The sequence below is a fragment of the Camellia sinensis genome, chromosome 9, assembly GCF_055761805.1.
Source record: "Camellia sinensis isolate YWXY chromosome 9, ASM5576180v1, whole genome shotgun sequence".
Taxonomy (NCBI): Eukaryota; Viridiplantae; Streptophyta; class Magnoliopsida; order Ericales; family Theaceae; genus Camellia; species Camellia sinensis.
This window is the reverse complement of record NC_138969.1, coordinates 55,812,866-55,827,007: the sequence shown is the minus strand read 5'-3', so window position 1 is coordinate 55,827,007 and position 14,142 is coordinate 55,812,866. Positions and strand designations below refer to the sequence as shown.

Here is a 14,142-nt window from a genome sequence, read left to right as displayed (position 1 = left end):
AAATCAACTCTTATTCGGAAAAAGCCGTTCGGGGGGCGAAAATGTGAAAAAGCCCCCCAACCAATGTTGTGATGTAACCGGCAAGTTTCTCGTGCCAAATATGACCTGTAGGGACAGATGATATGTAAATAGGATAGGTAAGCTGGGAGTTGGGGGAGAAAACACCTTAAACTTAGTCGAAAAAGACGTTCGAGGGATGAAAATGCAAAAATAATTATTAATTATGTGCAATGATTACTTGTAAAATATTACGTGTTGCATGATATGTGCGATCGATATTTACATATTTTTTTATATTATAAATTCGATTATGCAAGACTAATGAATTATTTGAAAATATTAATTATATTCGAGTTGTATGTATATATATTTTTTTATAATTTTAAATTTGCCAAAATGTAGTCAATATTAATGATTAATTTTTTGTTGTACAGATGGTTTTTGGCGTGGAATTGCAGTCATATTAGTTTTATGGCGTGGTACAGGAGACTGAATTTGACGTCGTATAGATTAATCTTTGATGCGGTACAAATTACCTTCTCACGTGGTACAGATTACTTTTTTGGCATGGTACAGATTACCTTTTGGCGTGGAACAAATTACCTTTTGGCGTGGTACAAATTAGTTTTTGGTGGTACAGATTAACAATTGGATATTAATTTTGTTTAATCCTATGTTATGTATGGATTATATTTTTCAGATTGGGTTATATTTGGTTTGTATGGAATTTCTATTGGAAATATTAATTTGATGTTAAATATGAATCTTTTTTATAGTTGAAAGTGAAATTTGTGCATGTTGTGGAATGGTTGCTAATTTTATCAGTATATCGATAATTATATATATATATATATATATATACAGGTTACAGATTGTACTAATAATGGAAAAAATACAAGTGGTTGAGAAAGTAATTAAAAAAAATTATAAAATTTTTGGCGACTAAATATTTTGATAGCCAAAAATGCAAGCAAAGATTTTTTATGACTAAATATTTAGTAGTAAAAAGAAACAAAAGACTTCTAGCGACCAAATAGTTAGTAGCTAAAATAAATGAAGATGAGGGAACAAACTTTTGCCGATTAAAGATTTTAGTCACGAAAGAACATGGCATCCTTCGGCGACTAATGTTTTGTCATAAAATACCATGAAAAGAAAATATCTAATCTTTTGGCGACTAAAATGTTTCGTCGTGAAAACTAACTACGACTAAACTATTTCGTCGCTAAATGTATTATTATTATGACTAAAATTTTTGTCGGTAAATGTATTATTATTAGCGACTAAAATGTTTTAGCGACTAAATATTTTAGTCGCTGAAAGAGAATTTTATTTTGATTTAATTACTTTTGGCGACTAAATATTTTGTCGGCAAAACATCATGTTTGGCCACTAAAATGTTTTAGCGACTACTTATTTTAGTCGCTGAAAGAGAATTCCATTTTGATTTAATTAGTTTTGGCGACTAAATATTTGGTCGGCAAAATGTCATGTTTGGCCACTAAAATGTTTTAGTGACTAGCTATTTAGTCACTGAAAGAGAATTTCATTTTGATTTAATTACTTTTGGCGACTAAATATTTGGTCACCAAAACGTTATGTTTGGCGACTAAAATGTTTTAGCGACTAAATATTTTAGTCACTGAAAGAGAATTTCATTTTGATTTAATTACTTTTGGCGACTAAATATTTGCTCGCCAAAACGTTATGTTTGGCGACTATGTCCGTTTTAGTTGCCAAATATAAGATTATTAGTGACCAACGTTATATTACTCGCCGTTGACTATTGCTGACTAGGCTTTGGCGACCAACGGGGCGACAAATAAATTTAGTAGCCATTGACTTTCGCCGACTAAAAAATAACCTTTGGCGACTAAATATATATATTTTTTGAACGTCAATTCTTCAATCACTTTCAAGAGTGAATCAATATTTTTTCCCTTGGTTTTAGTCTAAATTTTGATAAAACATTATCAATTGGACTAAATTAATATAATATAAAAAATTTAAAAATAAAATTGATGCAATTAGAACAGTTATAAAGATCAAATTCATACCAAAAAAAAAAAAAAAAACTACAAGACTTCATGTGTAATTTGCCCGCCCTATGTTTTAACTAATCAGGATTTCAAATGGTGTCTCTAAAAGCCAAGTATCAAATAATCCATATATGATGGCTCATTTGCCAACCAAAAACCACTTTAATTATAAGTAGATAGCCTTTGATTGGGCCTAAAAGTTATTATAAGCTACAAAATCATACCTTGCGACTGTAAAGCTCTTTGCTAATGTCCTTTTGGATCTTGTAAGGTTCTTTTGGATCTTGGATTTAGATAGTAATTTGAAAGAAAAATAGAAAAAGTAAGTGAAATATGAATAGAAAATAACCTTTCACCTACATTTTTTTTTTATTTTCTTTCTAAATTTCTACCTAAATTAATGATCCAAAGACAATTTTAAAGTAAGAGTTTTTAATTTCTAATAATGCTCGAGTCTCTTAATATTCTTGGCCCCATAATATCACAATAGTTTCATTCTTTTTGTCTATAAGTTTTGTACTGAATTCAGAAGAGTAGTTTAACCTCCCTGTTGGGTTGTTTACTTGTTTTTCGAAAGTAGTTCTTGGAGGTAAGAGCTTATGACTCTTGTAAGATAATAATTTAATTAATAAGTGCTCATGTCTTATTTGGTTCGACTTAAAAATGGTAATCTAATCTAGATGACCTAATCTCAAATGCTAGCTTAGTTCACAATATACAAGAAACCAATTGATATCACTCCCCTTCTTAACATTTGTTGTGTTAATGTTATAATGTTTCATTTCATAAATTAATTATCACATTTTACAATATTGTTTTTAAAAATTCTAACATAAAAATGATGAGTCTTATAAATTAAATCAATAACTATTAATTTAGAATATCACCTTAATTTGTTCTAGGAACACTGAATAATTTTTCGTGCTAATAGTCCTATCTAGCGTTTTGGTTTTACTAACCTCAATATTTATGTTTCATATTAATATTAGTGTGACAGAAAATGATATAAAAGTTCATTTTTTATATCCAATGATGTATAAAGAAATAATTGACTAAAGATTAGAGAATATATGGGAGAGAATTGCTGAGAGAATTGCCTTAGATATTATAGACTGCCACATCACTTTGTTTGGTTATTCAGTTTTCAAAATCAAATTTTGAGTTTTCAATTTTTATTTTTTATTTTTAATTAATTTAAAAAAAAATTGATAATTTTTTTTGTTTTTTTTTTAAATGCATCTAATTTAAATGTACTAACAAGTAAAATATTTGTGAAGAAATCTTTAAAAAATTTAATAAATATAAAAAATATGTAAAAATGTACTGAATTTTCTTTTCACTGTAATCATATATAAAACTCAATTTTCTTTTTCCCATAGTCAGAGCCAACCTTGGGGAAGGCGGGCAAGGCAGCCCATAAATTAGGTATAAAATATAGGGCTCCCAAATAATGATGGCTTGTTGTTATGTTGAAAATGAGTTTGTTCTGTTTAAATAATACATAGATTGTGATTTCATATTTAAAAAGTATGTTAACCTCACTTAAAGTCATAAGCGTCACAATTAGTACATAGTATAAAAATATGTAAAAAAGAATATGTCCGTAATTAAACTCTTTCAAGTTGGTTTCGTTGATCAGAATTGTTACACTTTATTAAGATATTAAGAATGCAAATATTTTCACGAACAAAATTACTCTCCCTTTCACACTACGGACTTTGATGTAACAAAAAACATTAACTCCTCATTTTTTTATATTTTTATTTTTTTTATATTTTTATGAATGTCCTAAAATTTATCTTACAATTTTAAAAGTTTATGAAATGTGGGAGGACCTTGTGATGACTAAAGGAATGTTTCATAAACTTGGGTCAATTATTCATGTCAACTCCCGCCAAAACTAATTAATTTCGTGGCATTTCATGAGTCCACAAGTTCAATAATAACTCGTCATTTTTTTTTTAAATGGAGGAGGAGGTTTCTCTTTGGTGGAAAATGGGTTATACAATTTTCAACTACGGGTTTTGATATAGACTCCCATAAAACTCAACTCCCACCATCTCCACACACTTGTGAGGAAAAAAAAAAGGTCTTGTCCACATTAGTTGAGAATCATAGGGTCACCAATTTTTAAGATCTCACGCATTAACCTTTTAACTACCAAAGTCAGCTAAAGTGAGAATGCCATGTTGAGCAGATAACCTAGTTCCAAATGTGAGTGAGAGAGAGTACCAAAGTCAATCTAAAGCGAGAATGCCATGTTGAGCACATAACCTAATTCGAAATGTGAGTGAGAGAGAGAGAGCAGTTGAAGATTTCAAGGATTTGGACAAATGTTTTTTGAAAAATTATTGAAAGTTTTAATGAGTTCTAATAGGAGTGGACCCTACTATGATATGATATTTTGGTTCTGATTTTATTTTTTTTATTCCCTGTCACATCGTTAGAGCGCCATTAGAGTTCTAAAATTATAGGAATGCATCATTGCTCATGTTTTTTTGGTGAAAAAGGATGTTTAGCCCTATGATTTTTTTTCTTTAATCATTATTTCTCGAGGCATGCAATTATTAACACATCAATATCATATATAATATTTGCCACATGCAACCATTTGTTGATGTTCTCATTCAAATAAGAAACAATAATTATATCTTTTTTTCTTAAATAATTTGTTCTAATAATTAGTCCCACATTTTCTCTTTAATCATTCTTTCCTTAGGAGGAGGTTTCTCTTTTGAGGTTTGAAGAAAATACAATGGTTTCACATTTTTGACATAATTACACCAACTCCCTTTTAATATGGTTAGAACGATCGAAATTAATGTCAATAATGGATAGCCATTGAAATAAATAAAGACAAATATATATTTTAGTTAGAAAGAGATGACAATATCATTTTTTTAAAAAAATTTATACGACTAACGGATTATCAATGAAAAATGGTCTAAGTATTATGTAAATTAAAATTTGAAAAAATTATTTATAAATCCTATTATGGGAACTTATTTAATATGAAGTCCTATATAATTTCTTATAGAGTTTCAAGTCTTATTTAAATTGGAATATATTCCACAAGGTCCTATGAGTTGTAATATGAATGGTATTAGTATACTATTATGCCCCTAACTTTGTTTCCATATTATAGGATTCCACATGTCATATGAGTTGTAATTTAACTGGCAACAATGATTCATCCCCCCTTTTCCCCCCACCCCCTTTGACCCCCTCTCCCTCTCATTGGTTACATTTTCTTTTTCTTTTTCTTTTTTTTCCTGCTCCTCCAATCACCACCCGCCACGTGACAAAGGGGGGGTGAGGGGGTGACCCCCAAAAAGAGGTCCCAAGCATTATTCTTTAACTGGACTCCATGCGTCATAATTTAGCTGGTTTTGTTTTTCACACCACTTTCATTCATGTGTTAATGTTACATGTTTATGCTATCATTCATGAACTTGTATTGTTCAAATCATTAATACACATTTACTTGGCACATTGAAATTGGGCTTGCATGTGAGAACCCATAGTCTTATGACAACATGTCACGTTGGTGTGGTTATGTCGGTGTGAAGTTGCCATTTTTTTGCATGTGGAACGTCCATCAAACCATCCAATGTTGCTATTGTATTCATGGCCAAATTTCATCAAACCATCCAATGTTGCTATTGTATTCATGGCCAAATTTCGTACAAGCGTGACGTCATGACTATAACCAACAATCGGGCCACCAATCTTAATTTACAGCACCAACTTGAAAGATTAAAGTAAGAGAGTTAAGAGAGTTTTTAACTAGAATTTTTTCATTTTGGATACTTTGTGATTTACCATGGGTGAAGTTCAAAGAAAAAAAAACCCATTTCAACTGTGCTGTGCCGTTTTTTTGCTTTTGTCCCCTTGAAAAAAATAAAATCTATACCATGTCAAAGACATGTTTTATTATCGTAATATGTCCTCTTTCCTTCCGTTTTTTATTTACCTTCACCAACTGTCATCTATATACGAATGTTAATATAAAGAAAGAGTGATCAGGAGTGTATAAATGGTTTTATTTCACCATTAATTATCTTTAAAGCAAGTTGAATATTGTTCTAAATCCGTTCAGTGGGTCGAACAACTAATGTTTAAATGAACATTAATAAATAAATAAATAAATAAAAGAGAGAAATAGTAAACTGAATATAGAGTTCTGTTTCCCAATTAGACTACCTATGTATATATGAATAGTATGTTGAACAACCTAAAGTTTTTGGCATAATTAACTATCAAAAGACTTTAGGAATACCTCATCTTCTCTCCCTCCTCGAAAGACAAAGAACTAGCAAATGAATTTCAATACTTAGAGAACTTCAATGGAAACATCACATCATATAAACATGATAAATATTCACCTATAAGTATATATATAATCTCATCACATATAAGAAATATATTGTCAAAATAATGAACAATTGAAAGAAAACAAATTACACATGGTGACTATACATTCAAGTACCTCATCCAGAGGTAGATTCTGATGAAGTTGCCTCTTGTCTTGGTCTTCTTTGCTCAGCAGGACGACCATCTCTCTGTCTCACATACCTTTTACTCTTATATTTTGATCGGTTAGATTGCTTTGGTTGATAAGTAGGGTACTTGCAAGGAATTATCTCGCCATTGATGCACTTATCTCCTAAAGCAATAAGGGTAAACTTTGTATTAAAAAAAATATAATAACATCACAGAAAGATGTAGATTTATTAAAAAACAAAACATTTCTTAAAAAATGTATCACCTCCATAGTCCTTGTTTTTAACATCTATGTAGGAATCTGGAATCCACTGTACGTGGTGGTATTAAAAGCATACATATTTTTCTTTGCTTCTTCCATGCTGAGGTAAACATAACAATGCACATATTTGTGAGACATACAATATAGATGAGTGAAAATTGAGCAAATGACTGGTGTTGTTTAAAAGAAAAATGCTTGGGAGCACTAATTAGTGCTCCCACTAATTAGGTGGCAGTGGGTCCCGCCATTAATGATGTGATGTTTTGGTCTTGGAGTTGTATTTATTTATTTATTTTTTTACTTTTTTAATGCATTAGTGCTATTAGTGGTGATGTTTTTAGTGGGATGAATAAACAATATCCCATGAAGCAAACCAAAGAAGCAGAGACACACGAGGCCACAATTCTCAAATATTTAGGATACGGACACGGAGGAATATGGATATATATTCATATAGATATATTATATTTTAATTTACAATGTATATATAAACATAATTTAGGATATATAGATATGAGAGGCATTAATGAACATGTAGGTTATTCTTTTTTGTTCTACTTTTTTCCTCTTTGTTTTCATATATGTTACTTTGGTCACCCAAAATCAATTTTCTTTAAAAAAAAAAAAAAAAAAAGGAGCAAATTACAAATATACCATCTGAGATTTGCTTAAAATACGAATTACCCCTTGTGATTTGGAAAATTATAAATACGTCCCTGTCAAAATTTTTTATTTAACAGAATTAATTGAAAAAGTAAAATTTCTAACTATTCATTTATACAATAATAAAATTATTTGAATTATTAATTGAAATAAAATTTTAACATTATTAAAAACTGTTAATTAACTTGATGATTTATTATTAAAAAGACCTATTTGTTATGAAATTAGAAACCTTATGAGACATAATGTAATTTCTAAAACCACAGTGGGTAATTTGTAATTTAAGTAAACCTCAAGAGGTGTTTTTATAATTTATCCCAAAAAAAATCCTACAAAGGTGTCGCATGCCCAAACATTAAAACACACGTCTATGAAGTGTCCCAATGTGTCCTACAAAACCATAATAATTAGAAAAATTGAGACACCATGTGGTGTGGCAAACACCACACGTGTCCCCCGGTGTGTCAAACGCGGATACAGCACCATATTGGAGTATTAGTGCTTCTCAGCCAATTACACTTGACCAATATTACCATACCATTATTATAAAGTCTCCAAAAAAAACCCTTATTTTGTGTCCTCAAGCTGAATTGTCACAGGGCCAATACGCTGAGACACACATGCATCAAACATTGAATATCTTCCCCAAGGCCATTTTACTTGCTACATAAATCATTTTGCAGCTAAATACACTTTGAAAGGGTTGAAGCATTGAATTTGCTATGCAAAACATCTCCAACAGATAAACTTATGTGATGTATTAATACGGTCTCTGTTTCACGGACTCTAAGATATTCATTTAACATTTTTATTTGAAGAATAATAGAAGCACATCAATCACTAATTGCCTCCGCTTATAATTAATGGCATCACAATAAGTTAAGAACCTTATATTATTATTATCTGTTACGAGAAAAGGCTAAGAGTAAAAGGAAATCACAACAATGCAACATTAAGCATAACATTCTAAGTTTAACACATTCATTCCTTTTGTCCAATTTTCTCAATAACCAAACAGAATCTAAAGACAACAAGCCCAAGTAAAAATAAAAAATAAAAAATAAAAAAAATTAAAAAGATTAAAAATCACAGACTCAGAAGAAATACAAAATTGGCCCAACAACAGTGAGCTAGAACATAACCACAAGATTCAACAAACAGAAAAATACACACATAACCGCAAGTAGCTATCTACTCAAACAAAATCAAACACAACCGCGAATGAGCTGTCAAATTTTCTAACTAATTCTTCTGAACCAAAAGAAAAGTAACCATAAGATTATGTGTAAAAAAATCTTTCTTTTCCCTCAATTTTCTCAGCAATCAAACAATTTACAGCACAATACACAATAAACCCAATTCAAAAAATTTAACAAACCAAAACTTAATTCAATAAATAACAAGCCCAATTCAATACATAACAAACCCAATTCAAAAAATTTAAATTCGATATGAAATATATAATTGAATAACCACAACACTCAACATATATATATATATATATAGAGAGAGAGAGAGAGAGAGAGACCTTCCAAGGACAGTGGCGAGAGTAGTGAGGTAGGTCTCAATCATTTGCTCTCTCGAAGGTGCACGGTCTTTGGGGAACTCCATGACAATGAGCCAGTGATTGTAGTCACAGCCCGGTAACATTAGGGTCTCTCTGGGGTCGTTACTACTGCTTCTCTTGGAAGAGTAGTCTCCATCGAGGGCAGCCCGGGTTCGAGTGCGAGACAGGGTGGGGTTCGAGTGCGGGCGAGCCCAGGAGCGAAATGGGCCAGAGTGGGTGAGGAGCAGAGTGGTGGTGGGGTTAAGGTAGGTGGTGTATTGGGTTTTTAGGGTTTTGGAGAGGAGAGAGAGATAGTGGCCATTGGAGCTGATGATTTCTGTTAAAGACACTGATGATGGAGAGATGGGGAAGATACCGGAGATTTCTCAAGGAGCATCGATAGGAATAATGAAAAAAATATGAAGATTTTTTATTTTTTCGATTTATTTGTAATATTTTATTGAATGTGTAATTTAAAGACGAAAAAAATTATTCAAATTGAAATTACATTGAAAAATTGAAAGAGTAGGATAAATTGAAACTATGATGACCAAAGTGTAACTTCAATCAAACTAGAGGGACTAGTGATTTAATTTAGCATATATACTATCAAAAAAATCTAAAATGAAATATAGATTTCAACATCAATTTCTATCGATATAAAAATTATATGAAAAGTTATATAAATAAACATGTATGGCAATTCCCCTTTTTTGGTTTTTTGATCTTTTATTTACAATTGTTAAATTATATACTTTGAAATATTTCATAGATATAGAAGTATGGATCGTGCAATGGGAAAATTAGTAATACCTCCTCCAATATAAATACATGTGGCATATAAAGCTGAGGTCCTTCACTTTATAAATTTTCAAAGGTGGAATCCGTATTCTATAGTTTTATATTTTTGTATAATTAATATAGTTAGAGAAATTTCAATCAAAAAATTTGTCTACCAAGTCGAGAGAAATTTTAGTTGGGGAAAATTTTCAGTCAAAAAAATTTATAGTCAATGAAATTTTATTCTTTTGAATTTCATATTTATTATAAATTTTATTTGATAAATCTTAATGAGAAAATTTTAAAAATACAAATTTTATGAAAAATGGATATGTAAATAAAAGGTTATTGAATTTTAAAATTTTTAAACCATTTCAAAGATGTCGTAACAAACTATTAGAGTTGAGAGTGCTTTGGTTCGAAAATGACATTGGAAGTATTAGAGGACATGAACTTTTTTTTTATTTTTTTATTTTTTTTATTTTTTTATTTTATCCATAAACTACTAAACATTTATAACGGGGGAGCTGTTGTCTCACCTGCTTTTAAACAAAAGGAGACGAATTTATATAATTTAAAAATAATTAATGATTAATACTAATATATTAAAAAAATAAATTAAAATCATAGAGGGGCGATTGCCATACTATTAAGATATATAGGGCCAGATTGTTTTGGGGTTAAGTAGATGGAAGGAGATTAAGATGATGGAGGTGTTATTTAGTGTTGTGTTTGTTTGTAGAGTTGGGGAGGAAATTAGGATGGTGGAGGTGATATAGATGGAGGTTGGGGAGGGGATTGAGATGGATGTTGGAAAGATGGTATTAGAAAAATAGTGAGGGGATTAGAAATTTTTTTTATTTCTTATATATTGGAAATATTTTTATAAATATTAATATTTAATTTTTTATATTTTTTTTATTATTTTATATAAAAATAATTTAACAATTCTTACACCAACAACTATCATCAAAACAAACACAATTTTACTTAATCTCCTCACTAACAATTCCCTCACTATGAATCTCATCTATTCTATATCTGAAAACAAACGGGCCTATTAAGTTGACTTGTTGATTTATAGGTAGAACTTAGAGGTTGTGTTTGCTTTGTGCAATTAAATATTGCAATACCATGAGTAGGTACGAAGAAGAAGGGCAATAGTGAAATTATTGAAATTTTGCAAGAAATATTAAAATAAAATAAGATATTGGAGTGAACTCTGAAATTAAGTGTCCGATGAAAATAATTTATCGATCGATGAAAATATTATTTGGTGTTTAGAACACGGACAATGATAATTAAGTCTAAATGAACCGTTCATCATCTTTTTTTCTCTAACAACCTTAATTATAATTTATGTCCCCGTACATCTTCTTTCAGTTTCTGGGAAATTAATACTTGTTAGTTCTATCTAATACCTTAGAGGTTTGTTGATAGTAATCACATTTTCACCTAAAACGCTTGTTTTCTTGTTCGCGATTCAATAATACGCATTGAAATCTCAACAAATCTTCTTAAATTAAATTAATCTTCATGCATCCGCATAGAGACATAATTTAAGTTGTTTAACATTGTGAAGTGTGCAAAAATAAAATAAACACACAATCGATAAATCTCTTTTTAATTAAAACTATCTCACCAAATCTTATATTTAATCAGCAGTTCAACAAAGCTTGTTTAATTTAAAAAGAAAAGATATGCAGAACATAGGGAAGAAAAAAGACTAGGAAACAAAAGAAGTCAGTTTCAATATTGATAATTGCTAAACTTGTGGGAAGTTAACAGAATATTGTTTAATCATATTGACTTCATTATATCTGTCTATTGTTTTGGATTCTCCCTCTCCAACACTTGACCTCAAGATGAGCTATACATAGAGATACTATTAGTTATATATGTTTCAGGAGACATTATATATATGGTCTTGTATTAATTTGATACTTGTAATTTAAATTCTAGGGTCCTGTTATGGTGTGCAACCTTAAAGTGTGCAACCCTTTAAGGTTGCACACCATATGCCACTAACACAAAAGGCGTAAATGGAAGATATAAACATTAAACAGGACAGCAACAGAAAAGGCGTAAATGGAAGGCGTAAGTTGCACGCTTAAGAAAAGTCCTAAATTCTATCAATTTTGCTTTTTCAAATTTCATATCTAGACTTGGTGATTGGTTAGATGTCGCGATTGTTGACTTTTTCTAATTAATTGTTGGTCTAGTGGTATATTTGACGTAATATATTTTATATTTATAATTACTCTCTTATCGATTGAAATATATATATATATATTGAACATCAATTCTTCAATCACTTTCATGAGCGAATCAATATTTTTCCCTTTGGTTTTAGTCTAAATTTTGATAAAACATTATCAATTTGACTAAATTAATACAATATAAAAAATTTAAAAACAAAATTGATGCGATTAGAACTGTTATAAAGATCAAATTCATACCAAAAAAATAAACTACAAGACTTCATGTGTAATTTGCCCTATGTTTTAACTAATCAGGATTTCAAATGGAGTCTGAAAGCCAAGTATCAAATAATCCATATATGATGGCTCATTTGCCAACCAAAAACCACTTTTATTATCAGCAGAGAGCCTTTGATTGGGCCTAAAAGTTATTATAAGCTACAGCCTCCGTTTAGGAAGTAGGTTGGCTTTTTGATTTTTTAATTTTTTTGACTATTTTAACTTGGACTAAAAAACTTAGTTTGGGAAGAGATTTTTGACTTTTTAGTCTTTTTAATTTTTTTTTTGTGAGAAAAGAGTGTAATGATTATGGGTTAGATGTGATGTTTTATTTGTTGTGACTAAAATAGCTTCTTTTTTTTTTTTGTGTGGCTATTTTAGCCACAAACCAACTTGCCCAACAACACCACAAAATCATACCTTGCGCCTGTAAAGCTCTTTACTAATGTCCTCATTAGGAGATCATAAAAGGGTTCATTAACTGGCAAATCATGTAAGGTTTTTTGGATCTTAGATTCAGATAGTAATTTGAAAGAAAAATAGAAAATATAGGTAAAATATTAATAGAAAATAACATTTCACCTATATTTTTCTGTTTTCTTTCTAAATTTCTAGCTAAATTACCGATCCAAACACAATTTTAAAGTAAGAGTTTTTAATTTCTAATAATGCTTGAGTCTCTTAATATTCTTGGCCCCATAATATCACAATAGTTTCATTCTTTTCGTCAGTAAGTTTTGTACTGAATTCAAAAGAGTAGTTTAACCTCCCTGTTGGGTTGTTTACTTGTTTTTAGAAAGTAGTTCTTGTAGGTAAGAGCATATGACTCTTGTAGGATAATAATTTAATTAGAGCTCGTGTCTCATTTGGTTTGACTTAAAAATTGGTAATCTAATCTAGATGACCAAATCTCAAATGCTAGCTTAGCTCACAATATACAAGAAACCAATTGATATCACTCCTCTTGTTAACATTTGATGATACAGTAGTAATGGTAGGACGGGTTGGACTGATTCACGCTCTTCAAGCTTAATGTCTGAATGACTAAGCCCACCAGAGAACCTGTACAAGAGTTCAACGGGGAACGGAGAGTCACCCAACGAACCCTCCGATGAACAAGTTAGAGAGAGAGAGAGAGTGGAGTATGTAGATAGATTAGAGATAGAAAGCTTAACCTTTTTCTTGTCTTCAACGTTTGCTTATATCCTTTGGTAATCATTTCGTTGTCCTTTCCGACCTGTCACCTTGGCCAAAAGTCTATGCTGTAGCTTACCTTGTTCAAGGTGAGGGCGTGCTGTCCTGACAGAGAGGTGTTGTCGTAATAAATGCAGTGAGGGGCTGCATTAATGGCGATGTGCAGTGGCAATAACTTTGCAGATCTTTGTCTGCTGATGTGGCTTGCCCTTTACCTGCCATGTGTCTGAATATCATTGGTCCTTCATGCCATGTTGACTTCCAGATGGTGTTGGGCCTTATCAGTTGGGTTATGTATTGGGCCCTAAGTGGTGGGCTTGAGTTGTTTATGGTGGATTGTAGCCTTTATGGGCCTACCCATGTCGTAGTTCCCCATTTCCGAGTGCAACTTTAGTCCAACGAAGGGAATAATGAAGAAAATAAGGGTGGTTAGAGATCTGCAGGAGGGGGGCCAACCGATAGGAGTGATCGAGCATAGGGGCCGATCAGGAGGAGAGTCGACTGCGGGGGGTTGCCGAGTAGAGGGACCGACCATGAGGAGGGCCGACCGCGAAGGGTAGCCGAGTGAAGGGACCGACCATGAGGAGGGCCGACAGCGAAGGGTAGCCGAATGGAGTGGCCGACCACGAGGAGGGCCGACCGCGAAGGGTAGCCGAGTGGAGTGGCCGACCATGA

The 14,142-nt window shown here is 31.4% G+C and overlaps 1 protein-coding gene across 1 annotated transcript in view; it reads right to left on the bottom strand.

Annotated features, from left to right (window-relative positions):
• Window positions 1–9,396, bottom strand: part of LOC114261432 (DAG protein, chloroplastic) — a 78,406-nt gene extending 69,010 nt beyond the window's left edge. The window contains exon 1 of the mRNA XM_082886826.1: window positions 8,996–9,396. Coding sequence (XP_082742952.1) covers window positions 8,996–9,117 — 122 coding nt within the window. The 5' untranslated portion in view covers window positions 9,118–9,396. The remainder of the gene's footprint in view (window positions 1–8,995) is intronic.
• Window positions 9,397–14,142: the final 4,746 nt, after the last annotated feature.